The 21,603-nt window shown below is 43.2% G+C and overlaps 1 protein-coding gene across 1 annotated transcript in view; it reads right to left on the bottom strand.

The window, feature by feature from the left end:
* LOC126456962 (diacylglycerol kinase eta-like) overlaps nucleotides 1-21,603 on the bottom strand; it is a 537,414-nt gene that overhangs the window by 366,847 nt on the left and 148,964 nt on the right. The window contains exon 2 of the mRNA XM_050092898.1: nucleotides 2,281-2,385. Within this exon, the coding sequence (XP_049948855.1) occupies nucleotides 2,281-2,334 (54 nt within the window). The 5' untranslated portion in view covers nucleotides 2,335-2,385. The remainder of the gene's footprint in view (nucleotides 1-2,280; nucleotides 2,386-21,603) is intronic.

Raw genomic sequence — 21,603 nt, 5'->3', positions numbered from 1 at the left:
GCTGCGCGGAGTGGGATCCTTACCAGGTGGGATTGACGGATGACATCGGAAGGGTGCAAAAAAGGGCAGCTCGTTTTGTATTATCACGTAATAGGGGGGAGAGTGTGGCAGATATGATACGCGAGTTGGGATGGAAGTCATTAAAGCAAAGACGTTTTTCGTCTCGGCGAGATCTATTTACGAAATTTCAGTCACAAACTTTCTCTCCCGAATGGGGAAATATTATGTTGAGCCCAACCTACATAGGTAGGAATGATCATCAAAATAAAATAAGAGAAGTTAGAGCTCGAACAGAAAGGTTTAGGTGTTCGTTTTCCCCGCGCGCTGTTCGGGTGTGGAATGGTAGGGAGATAGTATGATTGTGGTTCGATGAACCCTCTGCCAAGCACTTGCATGTGAATTGCAGAGTAATCATGTAGATGTGGATGTAGATGTAGAGGACTCGAACCTCCGCCGGGATCAGCCGCACAATCCATGACTGATTAGCAGTGGACAGTATGTAACGCGTGTGAGGGGTACGCGGAAAACAGTGCAGTCTTTGCCGTAATGCGGAGACGGAGCGATTTATCTGAGGCCAAAAAGGACGTGATCACTGTCTTTCGGACCAAGGGTGGAAGTATTTCCGAAACTGCCAAACCTGGAAACTTTTCGCTTGCCATAATGGTTAAAGTATACCGTGCATGGTAAAATTGCGACTGTGGTGCACCACAGCTCACAGATAACAAGGGTGAACAACGGCTGGGGAGATGTGTACGGGCAGATAAACGTGCAACTGTTGATCAACTGTTGAGTGAATGTTGCTGCGTATGGTCCTACATAGCAGTCGCCTAGATCATGCACCCTTGCTGACTGCTGTTCATCAACGACGGAGGCTGGAATTTGCATACCAGTAGCGTAACTGGATGTCCAGTGAGTGGCGACAGGTGGTCCTTTCAGAAGAATCGGACTTTATGCTTCATCGGACAGATAGCCATCAGCATCTACGGCGTCAAGAATCTGAAAGCAAACACAACAGCCGCAGGAGGGAGCGTTATGGTCTGGAGAATGTTTTCATGTCATTCGCTGCGTAATCTTGTCGTTCTGGAAGGCACAATGGATCGGCGCAAGTATAGATCTATCCTTGGGGAGCATGACCACCTTTTCATGCAGCTTTTTTTTCCGGACACGATTGCATCTACCAGCAGGACAATGCAACATGTCATACAGTTGGCATTGTACATGCTCGGTTCGAAGAGCAGCAGGATGAATTTACCGTATTCCCCTGTCCACCAAAATTACCCGGTTTAAGCCCAATCGAAAATATTTGGGAGCAGCTCGATTGGGCTGCTCGTGCCATGGATCCTTAACCGAGATACCTAGCGCAGCTGGCTGCGGCACTGTAGTCGGCACGGCTGCACAGCCCCTTGGTACCTTTCAGAACCTCACTGGCTCTCTTCCTGCACGTCTCGCATAATCAGGCTTTTGACAGGTGGTCACATTCATGTGACTGGTCAGTGTAGTATGCGCTTTCAGACAGGCGGGTATAGATTTTTCTTCGGTTGCATGCAACATTCATCAGCAGGGTGGCGGTCGTGAGTTTAGGCACCCCTTGTAACAACGGGGCGTCTTTCTTCCTGCACATCTAGCATAATCAGGCTTTTGAGAGGTGATCACATTAATGTGACTTGTCAGTGTAATATGTGCTTTCACACAGGTGGGTATAGATTTTTCTTCGGTTGCGTGCAACATTCATCAGCAGGGTGGCGGTCGCGAGTTTAGGCACCCCTTGTAACAACGGGGAATCTTTCTTCCTGCACGTCTCGCATAATCAGGCATTTCATAGGTGGTCACATTAATGTGACTGGTCAGTGTAGTATGCGCTTTCACACAGGCGGGTATAGATTTTTCTTCGGTTGCATGTAACATTCATCAGCAGGGTGGCGGTCGCGAGATTAGGCACCCCTTGTAACAACGGGGCGTCTTTCTTCCTGCACGTGTCCCATAATCTGGCTTTTGAAAGGTGGTCAGATTAATGTGACTTGTCAGTGTAGTATGCGCTTTAAGACAGGCGGGTATAGATATTTCTTCTGTTGTGTGCAACATTCATCAGCACGGTAGCGGTCGCGAGTTTAGGCAGCCTGTGTAACAACGGGGCATCTTTTGCGCTGGAAGGAACCTGAAAATGGCCACTAAAGTTTTCTGGCGTAAAGGAGAGGAAGTACGCAGAACTTGCATTCTTTAGGATACGTATTCAATATGTCTGCGCGGCGCAAATTTGAAGGCCTAGAGCACCACACTCACCTCGTAGTACTCGCGACTGCTGGAAGCTTTCAGCGCCGATATCCACTCCTCCATCTCCTTCCGCGATTCTGCACACAGCACCAACCGCCGGAATGGCGTTATCACCTGCAACACGGCCAAAGGCGTCGGCAATTAGCAAAGCTCAAGCTGTACTCTCTCCATGCAGCTATTGCAGACGTGAGTACACTGCTTGGCAATTGCTAAGGAACAACTAACACTTGCTGAGGAACAACTGACAATTGCTATCGAGCAACCGACAAATGCTTCGGAACATCCGACCAATAATAGTAAAAGGAAATGTAGGGGGCGGGACGTGTTAACTGCATCGAAACCAGCGCGTTCGACAATTTATGAGGTACGGTTTATGACAAAGGTTGTCGTCAACTGATTAGTGCGACATTCTGTGTGGTACAGCAACATATCTGCAAGACAAAATTTGAGTGCTTACTATCGTGGACGTTTAGTTGGGCGGCCACAGTAATGGGTGTGTCCAAAAGTGTCATATCGCGATTACAAAAGGTCGCCGGAAACATGCCAGTGGTTGTAGACGGACTAGCACATCGCAAGAGAGTCAATACGTTGCCCAAGTGGCGAAAAGGGAGGGACATCTCACTCCGAGGCAGATCGCTGCAGACCTCGCAATCGCTGCGGGTACACCTGTTTCTGCTAGTATCATTACACGGTGTTTAAATGCTCAGAAGCTTGTTAAATGCATCGCACTTCAACCAGTCGTCATCAATAAAGAGTTCGTTGGTGTAGGGATGTAGGGAGTTTGTTGGTTGGAATCAGGGAACAGTAATGACTCCGACCAATCCCGCTTCACTGTGGCAAGTGTCCCAGTTAGTGTAGAGAGAGAGAGAAAGAGGAGGCGCGGGGGGCACGTTACACACCACAAAATGTTCATGAACGTCCTCTGTGTGGCTCTGAGCACTATGGGACTCAGCTTCTGAGGTCATTAGTCCCCGAGAACGTAGTACTAGTTAAACCTAACTAACCTAAGCACATCACACACATCCATGCCCGAGGCAGGATTCGAACCTGCGACCGTAGCGGTCTCGCGGTTCCAGACTGCAGCGCCTAGAACCGCACGGCCACTTCGGCCGGCTCCTCTGTGTGGCCTAGGAGTTATGATGTGGACAGGCATTACGTTGTTGTTGGTTGTCAGTATGTTAAGTGGGCCAATGTTGACAGTAGCGTCGGCGCTAACATGTCGACAAGTAGCGAAGAGGGTGTTTTGGTTGAACAGCGTTGCATATCTTTGCGCGTGGTACCGCTGCAGCACAGTGAGATTATTCTGGATCATATACGTTTGTTTAGGGGTGCGATAGGTTCCGACCTTTACGGGTGACAGTGACCTTCCATCCAGGACCTCTCAGAGAATTGGAATGTGAAGCTACTGGAAGTATGGAATGGCCTGCATACTTCCCGGACATAAAGCCTATAGTGCATGTCTGGGATGCTCTTGGTAGACTTGTTTTTCAACCAAAAACCATCTCTTCTAACCGTGCAAGAACTGAAAATTGCCTTGAGTGGGACAATACCCCGCAAGAAGTCCTGAACTGTTTGGTAGCCAGCGTGAATAACAGGGGCAAAATGTGCCCTACTGCCCGAGGAGGGCATATTCCTTATTGAGAGTCCGATGGTGACGTTTTGTTCGGAGCCTGACCTGTATAACACATTAGGTGAAATCTGAACCTTTTTCTTTATAATTGTACCACTGACCACTATTACGTATGTATTGTGTGTCTCAACGTCGTCCACCACTGCCTGTGATTATTCCTGTCCAACAATGTCTCTGCTCCTTAGCAATTATCAAGCGGTGTACTATGGTCGTGCCACGAGGTGTCTGTTGTCTCAGGGGCGAGGGATAGGGTGAGAGGAACGTGCATTGTGGGGCCTTTTGTTATCAACATTTTGTTGCTTGTTAGTGCGTTAAGTGGGCCATTGAAGCAGTTCCGGCTGCAGCGTCGGCGCCCACTAACATACCTAGGAGCTGCGTGGGCATTAGGCACACCGTAGCTCTCCAGAAAACAAAGAGTTCTGTGATTTAACACTCTGGACTGTATCTTTGGTTTTTCATAAATCATGAAAATAAGATTTCGATAAAACAAGCCAACGAAAAAGTATATTTTGCTAGGTAACAGCTTAACCCCACAATTTTTTGGGCACTGAATCCTTATCCGAACTCAGTTTTCGCCTGTCGCTTAAAATTTTGTCATAATCTAAGTTCGTTATAAATTAGAAAACTGCCAAAACATGTGAAACTGGAATGAAAAAAATTAATTTTTCAGTATGTGCAATATTAAATCCAGTGTAGACTTTCGAAGACAGCTCTCAGAGAGTTCCTGATCAATACAGGTGTGAGGCAAGGAGACGGTATTTCGTGTATGTCGTTCAAGTGTGTTCAGGAAAAAAAAAACAATCCAGCGGGCTTCGGATTAAAGATGGGGATCACAGTAGATAACCTAAGGATCCCATGCCTGGTCTTTGCTGATGACCTGGCTTTACTAATAAATGACATGCAAGAGGCTCTCATTGAACTCCAGAAACTATATTTAGCAACAGAGAAAACAGGTCTATTCATCAAACTCTGGAAAGACTGAATTCGTTACCAATATTAAAGGCGTCCCTAGGATGATAAGAATGAGAGCTACATGATGAAAGATTTATAGACGAGGGTAGGATACTCTTAGCAGTTCCAGTTGTGTTGACAGTTCGAGCGGCGCCGTCTATTGGCCGACGAATTTGTAGCAGTTCTGAAGCGAATGCCTTGAAATGTACAGTTTAGAAATGGTGTTGAACTTACGAGGGCTTAAGTTCAGTAGATGCGTTTTTTAAAAGGGCACAGTTTCAACGCGACAATTAACCAGTGTATTGTGACTGTTTGATAAGCAAGCCGTTCCGTGGACTGTTGGTAGACATTCTTTGTATTCAGTTTCACTTACCGAGAGTGAGATTCAGTTTAGAGTAATTGGCATTATAAGCTGTGAATTTAATTTACAGTTTACGTTCATGTTCAAAAGTAGGGTAGCAAAGGCTATTCTAGATCATAATAAATGAGTGACACTGTAAATCAGATTTTAAAAGCCACACAGTTTTGAATTGCAAGTTTTTTAGATAACAAATTTTAAGCTAATTAATTTCACTAACAAAGCATATTAAGAGAGTCAAAACCATGAAGTACCTTGGAGAATGGATCTCAGATCATCTTAGTGAAACTGTAGGTCTCTAACAAAGTAGAAACATACTACATAGACAGGGCATACTGTGCTTGGAAAAAAAATGTACGCCTCAAAACATCTACCGATGAAAATCAAACTAAGACCCTATAACACAGCAGTCAGGCTGTCAGTTGTCTATGAAGCAGTGTGTCTATTCCTAACCAAGAACATCCCAATAAGAATCCTCGAATTACGAGAAAGGAAATTCCTGCGAAAGATTGTGTCATCAAGGATCCTACCAGATGGGAAACGATAGTACTAACCATATCGTGGACTCAACCAACACAAAGAAATCTCGCTGATACCACCAGAAGAAGACAACTAGCGTTCTAAGGGTACCTGTTCTATAAGAGCTTCAGAATAGCGAACAAGGGTAAAGCCATTGGATCCCTGTGGATCAAGCAAATAAGAAAGACCATGCAGAACTTCATATTAGGTAAGACATAGTAACTAACAGGAGTGCCTACCAGTTTGCTATTGAAACCAGGCCCTTCATAGCATCTCTTACATAAGACCAGTAAATGGTCCCAATAACACAAAACAAAGTGCACCAGGAAAATGGATTAATACTGGGCTAATACGAAAGCTCAAGGTACTAACAAGGAGACATCTACTAAACTTCACCAAGAGCATCAAATGTGGCAGACGACAACAGCACAGCAAAAGCACAAGCAACTTGATCCACAGATGACCCAAACGACTTTTAAAAAAATGACAAAGATTTTACTGAAGTATAAACGTGAAACACCTCTTTTATTACAAAGGCGTTATGTGTACTTTGGCTTATAAACTGTAACGTAACAGCTTAAATTAGGCCAAAAAATTTGTTAAAACTTTTTCGGTTAAACCATGTCCATAAAAATCGAAACAAGAAGTATCAACGTTTTTAACTATGTGAACTGTAAAGATGTTTTCTAACTATGCTGAATGCCTTTGATAATCGGTTAGAAAATGGAGTAATTAATATACACTCCTGGAAATGGAAAAAAGAACACATTGACACCGGTGTGTCAGACCCACCATACTTGCTCCGGACACTGCGAGAGGGCTGTACAAGCAATGATCACACGCACGGCACAGCGGACACACCAGGAACCGCGGTGTTGGCCGTCGAATGGCGCTAGCTGCGCAGCATTTGTGCACCGCCGCCGTCAGTGTCAGCCAGTTTGCCGTGGCATACGGAGCTCCATCGCAGTCTTTAACACTGGTAGCATGCCGCGACAGCGTGGACGTGAACCGTATGTGCAGTTGACGGACTTTGAGCGAGGGCGTATAGTGGGCATGCGGGAGGCCGGGTGGACGTACCGCCAAATTGCTCAACACGTGGGGCGTGAGGTCTCCACAGTACATCGATGTTGTCGCCAGTGGTCGGCGGAAGGTGCACGTGCCCGTCGACCTGGGACCGGACCGCAGCGACGCACGGATGCACGCCAAGACCGTAGGATCCTATGCAGTGCCGTAGGGGACCGCACCGCCACTTCCCAGCAAATTAGGGACACTGTTGCTCCTGGGGTATCGGCGAGGACCATTCGCAACCGTCTGCATGAAGCTGGGCTACGGTCCCGCACACCGTTAGGCCGTCTTCCGCTCACGCCCCAACATCGTGCAGCCCGCCTCCAGTGGTGTCGCGACAGGCGTGAATGGAGGGACGAATGGAGACGTGTCGTCTTCAGCGATGAGAGTCGCTTCTGCCTTGGTGCCAATGATGGTCGTATGCGTGTTTGGCGCCGTGCAGGTGAGCGCCACAATCAGGACTGCATACGACCGAGGCACACAGGGCCAACACCTGGCATCATGGTGTGGGCAGCGATCTCCTACACTGGCCGTACACCACTGGTGATCGTCGAGGGGACACTGAATAGTGCACGGTACATCCAAACCGTCATCGAACCCATCGTTCTACCATTCCTAGACCGGCAAGGGAACTTGCTGTTCCAACAGGACAATGCACGTCCGCATGTATCCCGTGCCACCCAACGTGCTCTAGAAGGTGTAAGTCAACTACCCTGGCCAGCGAGATCTCCGGATCTGTCCCCCATTGAGCATGTTTGGGACTGGATGAAGCGTCGTCTCAAGCGGTCTGCACGTCCAGCACGAACGCTGGTCCAACTGAGGCGCCAGGTGGAAATGGCATGGCAAGCCGTTCCATAGGACTACATCCAGCTTCTCTACGATCGTCTCCATGGGAGATGAGCAGCCTGCATTGCTGCGAAAGGTGGATATACACTGTACTAGTGCCGACATTGTGCATGCTCTGTTGCCTGTGTCTATGTGCCTGTGGTTCTGTCAGTGTGATCATGTGATGTATCTGACCCCAGGAATGTGTCAATAAAGTTTCCCCTTCCTGGGACAATGAATTCACGGTGTTCTTATTTCAATTTCCAGGAGTGTAGTTTAACGAAATTAGAAGTATTATAATGAATGATTTTTATAATTATAACGACTGTAATATGCATAGGGTATTTAAAAATGTATGATACTTTTGAAAAAGCAAATAAGAAAGTAAGGGATCCACTTTAGGTTTTCAACATGTGGTTTTCTTGCTGACCTTGGCGCAAAGTGGCACGGAGAGGACAGTAGGGAATGAAAGACGATTGTCACAGGCAGGGCAGCCTGGGGTGTGTTCATACATGTGTCATGCCTGGCGATGTTAATATTTTATGAGTGCTAAAGCTATGCATAATCGAGTGAAAGTTGGTGTGGCGACGACATTTCTGACGTAAGGTCGTCTCCAGAAACTGCGATTTTTGGAAAGTAACAATACCCACCATTAACATAGAATTTGGAGCCAACGCAACATTAAGAAAAATGGCTACCACAGGCAACGTGGTAGTAATAAATTAATTTCATCACACTGGAGACATGAAGAGCCTTGCCAATTATCATTATGCAATTTACCATTGTCGCATCACAACAGCCACAATAAACAAGGCAAGTCTTTTTTATTAAATCTGAGTGAACAGAGGTGTAAAAATATTACAGTCAAAAACTTCATTTGCAGCTATTGAATAGTTTCAATTATTTAAAAGTGTGTGTTAAATTCATTATCCTAAAGTCACAAACTGAGTCCTAATTTCCTGTTCATTCTGTTTAAATAATTCTGAGCAATACTAACCGGTCAAAAGAACGTATAAAATAATTTTGGAATCGCAATAATGAAAGATTGTTGTAAGTGTATTTGAAAAAGACGGTTTTTAAATTTATTTGTGTGCACATTAAATTGACTGGTCGCGTTACTAATTCAGTTAATGCTTCATATTTTGCGATATTTCACTGCAAAATTTAAAGATGGTAGCCACTGAGCTATGTCATAAACTCACAGCTGCTTTCGTCTTATCTACAAGTAGAACATTGAAAGTTAATTATTATAACGTAAATTCATTTCAGTAGCAGTTAAATAACTTCTGAAAGAATAAAGGTAAATTGCTCCCTGAGAGCTGGCGACCACAAATCTTCGTAGGGACTATTGTACGGTAAGATTATATCAGTCTACAATCCGTCCACTACTGTGATGAAGATAAAGCTACAAGGTAGACAGTGACGTGTTTATTGAGTGTAATATCCTTTTTTGTGCACCGAAGTCATTGGAGGTCAAGCCCTAATATTTGCAACGGATTTTGGAGAGAGGTCCAAGAGAAAAATAGATGCCTAAAATTAACAATATTCCGTTGGGTTGCATACGATCAAATCAACAATTAAACATTGTCAGAGTCAGCAAAATATTAACAGTTATAAAGTGCAACGTAAATACCAATGCTTTACTGAGTGCACAAAAGGGGTGATACAGCAGCCTGTTGTTTCGTAGCTCAGTAGGTGTCGATGCACTTTCTTTCAGTAACTTAAAATATTATTCTGTACCATATTACACATCACAGAGAGCAAATACAGCTATTGGAATAACTACAAGCTGCCAGTTTTGTAGTTAAAAAGAAATGCTTTTCCCACTAGTAAAACATTAAAAAGTCCTATTACACGCGATTCTTGTACTTTAAAAATTTTAGACGAGTCGTTCACACGTGAAATCGGCAGATTCGTTTTCAAAGCATACTGGAGACTCCCAGGAGAGACACACACAAACCATTTGTATGTTTTATGTTTTTGTTTGTGTGTGATATTCAGAAGTACAAACGTGGGTCATTAGTCTTTGTATGGCCCATTACGTATTCCTCTCCAGTACTGACCTCTTCATTTCAGAGTAAGAATGGCAACCTACTCCTCAGTTATTTGCTAGGGTATTCCCAGCTGTCTGCCACTACAGTTTTTACTCTCTACAGCTTCTTCAAGTACCATGGAAGTTATTCCTTGACGTCTTAACACATAACTTAACATTCTGGCACATCTTCTTTCCAATATTTTCCACACGTTCCTCTCCTAGCCTATTCTGTAGAGAACGTCTTCTTTTCTTATTTTATCAATCCAAATTTCCAACATCCTACCGCAGCACCACATCTCCGACACTTCGATTCACTTCCTTTCCGGTTTTCCCACAATTCATGAATCATTTCCACACAATGATGTGCTCCAAACGTACATTCTGAGAATTTTTTTCCCTCAGGTTAAGGCTGATGTTTGACACCAGTAGACTTCCTTTGGCCATGAATGCCCTCTTTGCCTGTGTTATCCTGTTTTTTATCTCTTCCGTGCTTCGTCCACTGTACGTTATTTTGCTTCAAAGGTAGCAGAATTCCTTCACTTTGTCTGCTTCGTCTCCCACAGTGTTGTTGTTAAGTTTAGCAATAATCCTATTTCTGATAAACGTCAATACTTTCGTTTTCTCCTGTTTATTCTCAATCCATATTCTACACTCATTAGACCATTCAATAGTATAATTTGTCCCATAATTCGTCTTCACTTTCACTAAGGATAGGAATATTATCAGCGAGCTTACCACTGGCAACATTACAATCTGGATTTTAGCCCCGCTCTTGAACCTTGCTTCTTAGACGTAAAGAGTTAACCGTAGGCGTGAAAGACTACATCCCTGTGTTATACCTAGGATTGCCATCCGTCCCGACATATCGGGGCCATCACCGTTAAGGACCACTTTGTCCCGACATAACCAAATTTCGTCCCGATTTTGCAAAATACTGTACGAGCTTGGCTCAAGTACTGAAGTAACACCATCTGATGTCGCAACATATGAACGCGGCCTCCGTCAGTTTTTTGTCAACAAGTTTATGTTGACAAGGTCGTCTCACAGATGGCGTTGCATGATGCAAGCACCTTATAGATCTATCACCATCATTCCAGAAAATACCAGACTTCTCCAGTAGTACGGGACTGAAACTATTTAAGCAGCGCCAAGCGGAAGAATCGGGCAGTTCCCATTTTGATAGCGTTCTGATAAGACGATTCTTTCTAAACGTAATACGAACAACGAGTACAAGTTAGTACTGTTTGAAGTGTTCACCGCGGGTACATAGAGCGTGAAGCGTATAGCGACGTGGCCTTCAATTACTATAGTATTATTTTCAACTTTTACGAATACCCAACCCCCCCCCCCCCCCCCCCCCCCCCCGCCCTCGTGAACCATGAGATAGCAACCACAACGGAGGGGTATTGGTTGCTGAAGAGGGGCAGCAGCCTTTTCAGTAGTTGCACGGGCAACAGTGTGGATGATTGACTGATCTGGTCTTGTAACGCTAACCAAAACGGCCTTGATGTGCTGGTACTGCAAACGGCTGAAAGCAAGGGGAAACTACGGCCGTAATTTTTTCCGAGGGCATGCAGCTTTACTGTATGGTTAAATGAAGATGGCGCCCTCTTGGGTAAAATATTTAGGAGGTAAAATAGTCCCCATTCGGAACTCTGGGCGGGGACTACTCAGGAGGACGTTGTTATCAGGAGAAAGAAAACTGGCGTTCTACGGATCGGAGCGTGGAATGTCAGATCCCTTAATCGGGCAGGTAGTTAGAAAATTTAAAAAGGGAAATTGATAGGTTAATGTTAGATATAGTGGGAATTAGTGAAGTTCGGTGGCAGGAGGAACAAGACTTCTGGACAGGTGAATACAGGGTTGTAAAAACAAAATCAAATAGGGGTAATGCAGGAGTAGGTTTAATAATGAATAGGAAAATAGGAATACGGGTAAGCTACTACAAACAGCATAGTGAACGCATTATTGTGGCCAAGATAGATACGAAGCCCACACCTACCCCAGTAGTACAAGTTTACATGCCAACTAGCTCCGCAGATGACGAAGAGATTGATGAAATGTATGATGAGATAAAAGAAATTATTGAGATAGTAAAGGGAGACGAAAATTTAATAGTCATGGGTGACTGGATAGTAGGAAAAGGAAGAGAAGGAAACGTAGTAGGTGAGTATGGAATGGGAGTAAGGAATGAAAGAGGAAGCCACATGGTAGAATTTTGCACAGAGCATAACTTGATCACACCTAACACTTGGTTCAAGAATCATGAAAGAATGTTGTATACATGGAATAAGCCTGGAGATACTGGAAGGTCTCAGATACATTATATAACGGCAAGACAGAGATTCAGGAACCAGGTTTTAAATTGTAAGACATTTCCAGGGCAGATGTGGACTCTGACCACAATCTATTGGTTATGAACTGTAAATTAAAACTGAAGAAACTGCAAAATGGTGGGAATTTGAGGAGATGGGACCTGGATAAACTGAAAGAATCAGATGTTGTAGAGATTTTCAAGTAGAGCATTAGGGAACGATTGACAAGAATGGGGGAAAGAAACACAGTAGAAGAAAATGGGTAGCTTTGAAAGATGAAATAGTGAAGGCAGCAGAGGATAAAGTAGGTAAAAATACGAGGGCCAAAAGAAATCCTTGGGTAACAGAACAGATACTGAATTTAACTGATGAAGGGAGAAAATACAAAAATGCAGTAAATGAAGCAGGCTAAAAAGAGTACAAACGTCTGAAAAATGAGATCGACAGGAAGTGCAAAATGGCTAAGCAAGGATGGCTAGAGGACAAATGTAAGGTTGTAGAGGCGCATATCACTAGGGTTAAGATAGATACTGCCTACAGGAAAATTAAAGAGATCTTTGGAGAAAAGAGAACCACTTGCATGAATATCAGGAGCTCAGATGGAAACCCAGTTCTAAGCAAAGAAGGGAAAGAAGAATGATGGAAGGGGTATATAGAAGGTCTATACAAGGGCGATGTCCTTGATGACAATATTATAGAAATGGAAGAGGATGTAGATGAAGATGAAATGGGAGATATGATACTGCATGAAGAGTTCGACAGAGCACTGAAAGACCTAAGTCGAAACAAGGCCCCGGGAGAAGACAACATTCCATTAGAACTACTGACAGCCTTGGGAGAGCTAGGCCTAACAAAACTCTACCATCTAGTGAGCAAGATCTATGAGACAGGAGAAATACCGCCAGACTTCAAGAAGAATATAATTATTCAAATCCCAAAGAAAGCAGGTGTTGACAGATGTGAAAATTACCGAACAATCAGTTTAATAAGCCACAGCTGCAAAATACTAACGCGAATTCTTTACAGACGAATGGAAAAACTGGTAGAAGCCGATCTCGGGAAAGATCGGTTTGGATTCCGTAGAAATGTTGGAACACGTGAGGCAATACTGAGCCTACAACTTATCTTAGAAAATAGATTAAGGAAAGGCAAACCTACGTTTCTAGCATTTGTAGACTTAGAGAAAGCTTTTGACAATGTTGACTGGAATACTCTCTTTCAAATTCTGAAGGTGTCAGGGGTAAAATACAGGGAGCGAAAGGCTATTTACAATTTGTACAGAAACCAGATGGCAGTTGTAAGAGTCGAGGGACATCAAAGGGAAGCAGTGGTTGGGAAGGGAGTGAGACAGGGTTGTAGCCTATCCCCGATGTTATTCAATCTGTATATTGAGCAAGCAGTAAAGGAAACAAAAGAAAAATTCGGAGTAGGAATTAAAATCCATGGAGAAGAAATAAAAACTTTGAGGTTCGCCGATGACATTGTAATTCTGTCAGAGACAGCAAAGTACCTGGAAGATGGTTCAAATGGCTCTGAGCACTATGGGACTTAACATCTGAGGTCATCAGTCCCCTAGAACGTAGAACTGCTTAAACCCAACTAACCTAAGGACATCACACACATCCATGCCCGGGGCAGGATTCGAACCTGCGACCGTAGCGGTCGCGCAGTTCCAGACTGAAGCGCCTAGAACCGCTTGGCCACACCGGCCGGCAACCTGGAAGAGCAGCTGAACAGAATGCACAGTGTCTTGAAAGGAGCATATAAGCTGAACATCAACAAATGCAAAACGAGGATAATGGAATGTAGTCGAATTAAATCGGCTGATGATGCGGGAATTAGATTAGAAAATTAAACGCTTAAAGTAGTAAATGAGTTTCGCTATTTGGGGAGCAAAATAACCGATGATGGTCGAAGTAGAGAGGATATAAAACGGAGACTGGCAATGGCAAGGAAAGCGTTTCTGAAGAAGAGAAATTTGTTAAAATCGAGTAAAGATTTAATCGTCAGGAAGTCGTTTATGAAAGTATTTGTATGGAGTGTAGCCATGTATGGAAGTGAAACTTGGACGATAAATAGTTTAGACAAGAAGAGAATAGAAGCTTTCGAAATGTGGTGCTGGAGAAGAATGCTGAAGATTAGATGGATAGATCACATAACTAATGAGGAGGTATTGAATGGAATTGGAGAGAAGAGAAATTTGTGGCACAAGTTGAATAGAAGAAGGGATCGGTTGGTAGGGCATATTCTGAGGCATCAAGGGATCACCAGTTTAGTATTGGAGGGCAGCATGGAGGGTAAAAATCGTAGAGGGAGACCAAGAGATGAATACACTAAGCAGATTCAGGAGGATGTAGGTTGCAGTAAGTACTGGGAGATGAAGAAACTTGCACAGGATAGAGTAGCATGGAGAGCTGCATCAAACCAGTCTCTGGACTGAAGACCACAACAACAACAACGGTCTAATAAACTTATCATAGCTTATGAAAATACCTAAGGATGGAAAGAGAGAGTTTCACTTTTCGGATGATTACATGCAGTAAGAGTGGTATTTTGTCGAGAAAGGACGAAGGGATCAGGAAGCGTTGTATGAGATTTGTAGCTGTTTCATCTTAGCAACTCCGCGGTAGCATCGACATCAAAGCATATTTCTACATTCATGACTAAAGAAGATGCTCACGAAGAACTGCTCGTTGCTGCTGCAGAACTAACAACAGCTTATAAAGTTGTCAAACATCGCCAATCCTTAAGTTTTATTGACTGTATAGTAAAACTGAAATGCCGCAATGTATCCTGACTCCAAAACTGCCGCAAAGCAGTCTACAATCAGGACCAAAGCTACACCGATTGCGGAAAATATTCTCGTACCACACTCCGTGTCAGAATGCATAAAACTATTGCAAAATGTTTCATATTACGGCACAGGCACTGACATATCGAACTACAAGGCTGAAAAGACGTTTCCATTAGTTGTTCAATACTCTACCGAAACTGACGGAATCCAACAGAAGCTGTTAAGTTTGTTTCGCTGAATTACGAAACACCGGGGCAATTGCATAGTTTTGTCTAGACACTTTAAGACAGCTGCAAATTTCATTAGATAAATTAATCGCTATTTGTGGAGACAATACCAGTACCAACTGCGGAGGGCTTCAGCGACGCGGCGAGCGGAATGTGTTTCACCAAATTAAAGAAGAAGTAGGGAAAAATGTAGAAGGAACTGGATGCCCTGCCCATATTCTCCACAATATTACATCAAGCGCTGCTGTCGACATTGAAATAACCATCAAGAAAATATTTAATTATTTTTCAATACACGTGGTATGGACAGATAAGCTGAAAGAGTTCTGCTTTTACGTTGATATCAATCGTCAGAGTCTTCTATCTCGAAAAAAAGGACGGATGTCGTTAATGTCTGCAGATCAAAGAATGCGTAAGCTTTGGATTGCATTAAAATAGTTTTTTGACCCAGAAGACAGACCACCTAAAATAATTTCAAATTTCTTCAGTAGTTCCTTCAGCGAAATGTAGACCTACTTCATGTTTTCGCAATCAAACTTGGCTCTGAAAAAAAAACAACACAAAAAGCGTGGAGAAAAATAAATTATCGAAAATTGGAATAAGAAATATATCAATCGACACTGAAAGATTTCTGAATGAAAAGAAGACTGCCAATTTTATTAGCAGGCAAACCAAGATGAATTTGAAGAAATTAAAGAATAATAAATGAAAAGCACCAGTTTGCTTTTGTTCTACAATATTACTTTTACTGTTAACCGGTTTTCGGCTTAGAAGGCCATCTTCAGACATTATAAATGTAATATTGTAGAACAAAAGCAAACTGGTGCTTTTCAATTACAAGAACCGACGGAAGATTCTGTTAATAAAGAATAAGGACTTAAGAAATAATTTGATTTCGAAATTTGTGGCTTTCTATACCATAGCACTTGATTAATATCATGTATTTGATTGGATTACGCTATTTGAAACGCCAGATTGGGTGATGTTTGAAAATAATGTTATATACTTGACTAAAATGGTATGAAGATTTCAGGCGACAATTGTTTTCAGGCATATATTTGTCTGGAGAGCCTTTTAGAAACCAAGTATGACTCGGAAGAACGAAAGTCTAAACACTTCGTGGGAGAAAGGTGGTTTTACTTTGTTAGGGAAACCGAAAATCCTGAACGCAAATGCCAACTGCTAAAATTACGCGAATATTTGTTTCCTATTTACACACAGAACGCCATTGTGCTTAGAATATTTTCACTGTCGACCCATGGACTGATGAAAGAAATCGACTGCTGCCAGAGACTGTGAAATCAATGTTACAGTGCCAGTTTAACTACACGGAGTTTTATACATACGTAAAAGGGAAAAAAAGACTTGCTGGAAAAGTTGGCATCTTCGGAAAAATATGGTGCACAAACTACTTCTGCCGCAAGTTCCGTCTAGTTGTGTTCTAAATAAAAAGTAACTAGATTAAATAAACGTTTTACTTCATTTCTACACCCCTTCTCAGAGTGTCCCGACGAGGGTCCGGCTAGATATGGCAACTCTACATGTATCTGATCTAATCTGAACACTTCGTTGTTGGTCTTCTATTTTTTCCCATCTTGGTTTTTGCCTTATAATGAGATCGGACTTGAAAAACTCTACAAGGCCACAGTCGCCCAGTGTGTACACGTATTGAATAAAATTTTGCCGGTAAAATAATTAACAAGTGAGGGGGGAAACAATGACTTTGATACGTAACAAATTCACAGTAGTTGTACCCCACGTTAAGAAAAATCATCCATTTTAGCTTAGGTGAGCCCTCCTTTTTGGAAAGGATTGCAGTAGTACAATATTCTTAATGTGGGATAAGTTCGTTATTCAGCCTGCAGTATGTATCTAAGACGACGTCGTATTCTTCGTCAGATCGCAAGCTGCGCCCCCTAAGATCATATCTCTCACACATCGGAAGATAATTCAATAATTATAGATTCTTGTACGCTTTCTCGTCTGAGTGTGAGAGTTAGTTTTATAATGAACCAGTTAAATACGGTTATTTTCGAAAATACAGTTTTATAATCCGCAACAACCGGATTCGTTGATTTCTCTCTTGCTGTACCAACCGAGAGATCACGCTTAACTGCAATATTTTTTTCCGATCCGTCAACTTTGATATTCTCAGTACCTTTATTATCTAAAAATCACTTAATTAGTGTATCGTCAGTTTCTTTATGAACATGAACATTTAAAATGAAATAGTCATTTACTTATTGGACATACATGGGCCTATAGTATCATGAAATTTCAAATGTTTGTACTTGGTTTGTTTTAACCAGAGATCATAACTACTTCTGAGTACTTAAATGATATATAATATCCACCTTTACAAATCAAATACAAATTGGCTGTAAATTTCAGCACTCGCATCTCCGAACTGTTTATAACGTGCTAAATAAAGAATGTTTCAGTATCAGCTACAACTTTGAACTGATATCCAATCAGTTGAATAAAGTTATTTTTCCCACTTAAGTAAGTTTTCATCAGCCAAAGATAACTTTTACTTTCTTCTTAGCATCAATAAGAAGCTAGTCTTTTTTTACTACAGAATATGGCCAATTCTAGACCGCTTAGAACCGAAGACTATGGTGCAGTTTTTTTTATCTTCCCAGAAATACATGCGTTGGCTGATGGCCACCTATTTTCACTCGATAAAAGCTCATATTTAATTATGTAATTTCTGATATCAGCGTTACAGACTCTTCTTATTACTTTTTCAAATATTCTCTTCTCGAAATTATTAAGAAAATACGATCGCCAAGATTTTCTAATAAACCTCAGTATTCATGATTGCTTTATTCCATCAGCTGCGTAAAGTGTAGTGTCACGTAATAACTTTTAATTACAAGATCAGTAACAACTCTTCACATTTCCAGATCTCAAAACAGACTGAAAATTTTATCATAGAAACTATATCTTTCTTTTTGTATTCATTGTTAACAAAAATAGTCTTAGCAAGAACTTAATGTTCTTGGCGTCTTCTTCATCTCCTTGGCCGTCGAATTAATGGAGAGTACAGCCGGTGGCATTAACTGCTCTCTCGGATGTGAAGAATGCCGTCACTGCCGATGTTGCACTCATAAAAAAAAAAAAAAAAAAAAAAAACACCTTTCGTACTTACATGCGAACAGTACAAGTTAAATTAACATAAGTCATAAATGATAATTACTTTAAAACTTAAATTCAGCTTACCACATATCGTCGTTGCTGAAAAGAGCAGCGATGATAAGACTGAATATTCAAAAATGGCTTAAATGGCTCTAAGCACTATGGGACTTAACATCTGAGGTCATCAGTCCCCTACACTTAGAACTACTTAAACCTAACTAAGGACACCATACACATCCATGCCCGAGGCAGCTTTTGAACCTGCGACCGTAGCAGCAGCGCGGTTCCGGACTGAAGCACCTAGAACTGCTCGGAAACAGCGGCCGGCGACTGAACATTCCGTATCACTTCCGGACACTGCTAACCTCCTTTTCCATCTTGTACCTTCGGGAGCTTGTTCTTCATCTCCAGTCGCCCTGTCATCGACGCGAAGTCCAATGCTAACAAGGCCCTCTCCCCTTCCACCAGGGTGTCCCTACAGCAGAGCTCATCACAGTTACCTCGGAGCGCATGTCAGACGGATGAGGCATTGTTAGTCACGTTCCAAAAATAGCATGCGGAACTGACTCATGTCGGAACACTACGTGTCTGACGCATTTCAGTGGCAGTAGCTCGCGGAGGTTTCCATTTGACTTCATCCCCCATGTTGCGGATAGGGAAAAAAGACTGCTCCAGTAACAATGCAGACGCAAACAAAACAATGTAGTACAAAAAATGAAAAACAATGATGGAAGGGCTTCTCTGGGCCAACTGATGGCTCGCCGCTGCCAAGTTCGCTGCGGCGCACAGTAGCAAACACAATATACAATACATGGTCCGGCTGCGCCGTCCATCGCTCGGAGCAGTGTTTGCTGCCGCCGAAGGGGTGCGAGGTGATGTCTGGAGCCTGTGTGTGTGTGTGTGTGTGTGTGTGTGTGTGTGACCTGCACAGTACATGCACACGCACGGCCAAATCCAATTACGGGCTGTGCTGTTCAGGTGTTTGTGGAAGCATCGATCGGCAATGTGGCGAGCACTTGGGCCGGCCCGCAGCGTTTATTTTGCCCTTTTATAGGCGGGCCACCCCCTCCCCACCTCCCCCCTCCCACTCCAACCCTCCGGGCATACAGTGCTGCACCCAACCCCTTTTTTTTTCCTTTCTCGCCACCAGCAGTGACATGACACACCACAGGAAACAAAAGCAAACAGAAGCTCAACTGGAGCGTCCCTCTTGGGAGGAGTACAGTGGCGCTGCGCAGCGGACCAGCAAATCAACTAATCTTCCGCCGCTTTCACGCGGCCGGGCCTATGGATAATAACGACGTTTTCTCTCGGCTGCATCTCGTCGCTGTGCTTCAGCGATGAGACGGCAGGAGAGACTGCTGGAGGTCAGCAGACGGCGCTCGACCACGTTTTGGTTTGTTTTTTCCTAACTCATGTAGCCATTGTCAGGGATTTAAACCAAATAAGTATTATTTTTAGTCCCTAAGAACAGTATGTTTTGTCTCGCACATCTCCCCTCCTTAGTGGCAGGAATCTATTGGTTGTTACTCGTATAGAGGGGTCCAAAAAATGTATCCACTGTTTAAAAGTCGATAAATTGCAAACTAATTGACGGTCTCATTTTTGGTGCCGGCCGGAGTGGCCGTGCGGTTCTAGGCGCTACAGTCTGGAGCCGAGCGACCGCAACGGTCGCAGGTTCGAATCCTGCCTCGGGCATGGATGTGTGTGATGTCCTTAGGTTAGTTAGGTTTAAGTAGTTCTAAGTTCTAGGCGACTGTTGACCTTAGAAGTTAAGTCGCATAGTGCTCAGAGCCATTTGAACCATTTTTGGTGAAAGTGTAGCTTAAAGTCCAACTTAAAGATATCACTGTAGGTGTTCGGAATGGTCACCATTAACATCCACACACAAACGATGCCGCCGAACTGCAGCACGAACTACTGACTGCAACGTGTTCTCTTGGATATTTGCACGTGAATGTACGATGGATTCTCGAAGTTCATCCAATGTGCGTGGCTTTTGTCGATAAACGACGTCCTTTAGTGTTCCCCACAGGTAAAAGTCCAGAGGAGTTAGGTCTGGGGAACGTGGTGGATACCCCACAGCACCTCTAAGGCCTATCCATCTTCCTGGTAGATTATCGTCGACATACGCCCTAACACGATTTTGTTAGTGGTCTGGGGCACCGTCTTGTTGAAAGTAAACTCTTCCGTCTCCACACAAGTGTCGGATGGCAGGTAAATTGGATGTCTGAAGCTTCTGAAGGTACACCTCACCGGTAACTGTGCCGTCAAAGAAGAATTGCCCAATCAAGCCCCGGTAAGACAACCCACACCACACATTTACTCCTGGCAAATTCACGGCTTTGTCTACATGGACGTTCGGATTTTCGACTGCCCAGTAGATGCAATTGTGGCAATTTACTGTACCATTGAGTGCCTCATCAGACCACACAATCATCTCTGCAAACTCTTCATCGTTGCGCACCATGTTAGTAAACCACTCGCAGTACTCCATTCTACGATCTGGCTCGTCCTCGTTCATTGCGTGTAGCAACCGTGGGATGTAGCACTTCGCTGTCTTCAAAATTCGCCGACCACTTGAGCGACTCACTCCAGTTTCACGGGCACACTGTCACAGGCTTCTGTAGTGAGCGTGTGAATTGTTGCAACACACGACGGGAGTTAGCTGGACTTGTTACTGTTACAGGTCGTCCAGATCGTTGTTTGTGTGCATCTTTAACGCAGCCTTCGGCTTCAAATTTGTCTCGAATGCAACGAATCGTTAAACATGTCGGTGGCTCTGTTTGATACTCATTTCGCCATTGCCGTTGAACCTCATGAATGCTTTCGTACTTAAAATACCACTTCAAAACTGACTTCCTTTCATCGAATGTAAGCCTTGCGCCAGCCATGTTTACTCGAGTAACTAGGTGCAACTAAGAACAAAACACTGACTATCTGGCGACTGTCATCTGACATAACAAAACAACGCAATACAACGCTTGTGTGGCGATTGCCGAACTACAAACTATTACACTACTAAAGATGAGACAACTCCGTCAATTAGTTTGCCAGTTATGGACTTTTAAACAGTGGATACTTTTTTTGAACCCCTCTGTATTATTGCCATTTTCGTAGAATTTATGTACTTACCTTTATGAGCTAGGTTCGACCGATAACCTACGCGTCATTTCTTCAAAGACTGAACTCACATGTATCAAACAGCTTCAAAAATCTTCCTATAGGTGACCCTTTAAATAGTTAACGTGTTAAATATTTGATGTTAAGCGTGTAAATAATATATGGTTGAAAACGCAAAACCCAAATTTAGTTAGTTTCATTAGTTTTGGGGTATTCACCCATCAACTAATGAGGAACTCAAAACCAAACGTGGTAAACCAAAATATAGATGCCTATAGTCTGGGTAATTCGTGCTCCGGTTTAAGAAAATGTATTTTGCCACATTTACCAACGTTTATGATGTCATACCTCC

Source organism: Schistocerca serialis, chromosome 2 (genome assembly GCF_023864345.2).
Source record: "Schistocerca serialis cubense isolate TAMUIC-IGC-003099 chromosome 2, iqSchSeri2.2, whole genome shotgun sequence".
Taxonomy (NCBI): Eukaryota; Metazoa; Arthropoda; class Insecta; order Orthoptera; family Acrididae; genus Schistocerca; species Schistocerca serialis.
This window is presented reverse-complemented; position numbering and strand designations above follow the sequence as displayed.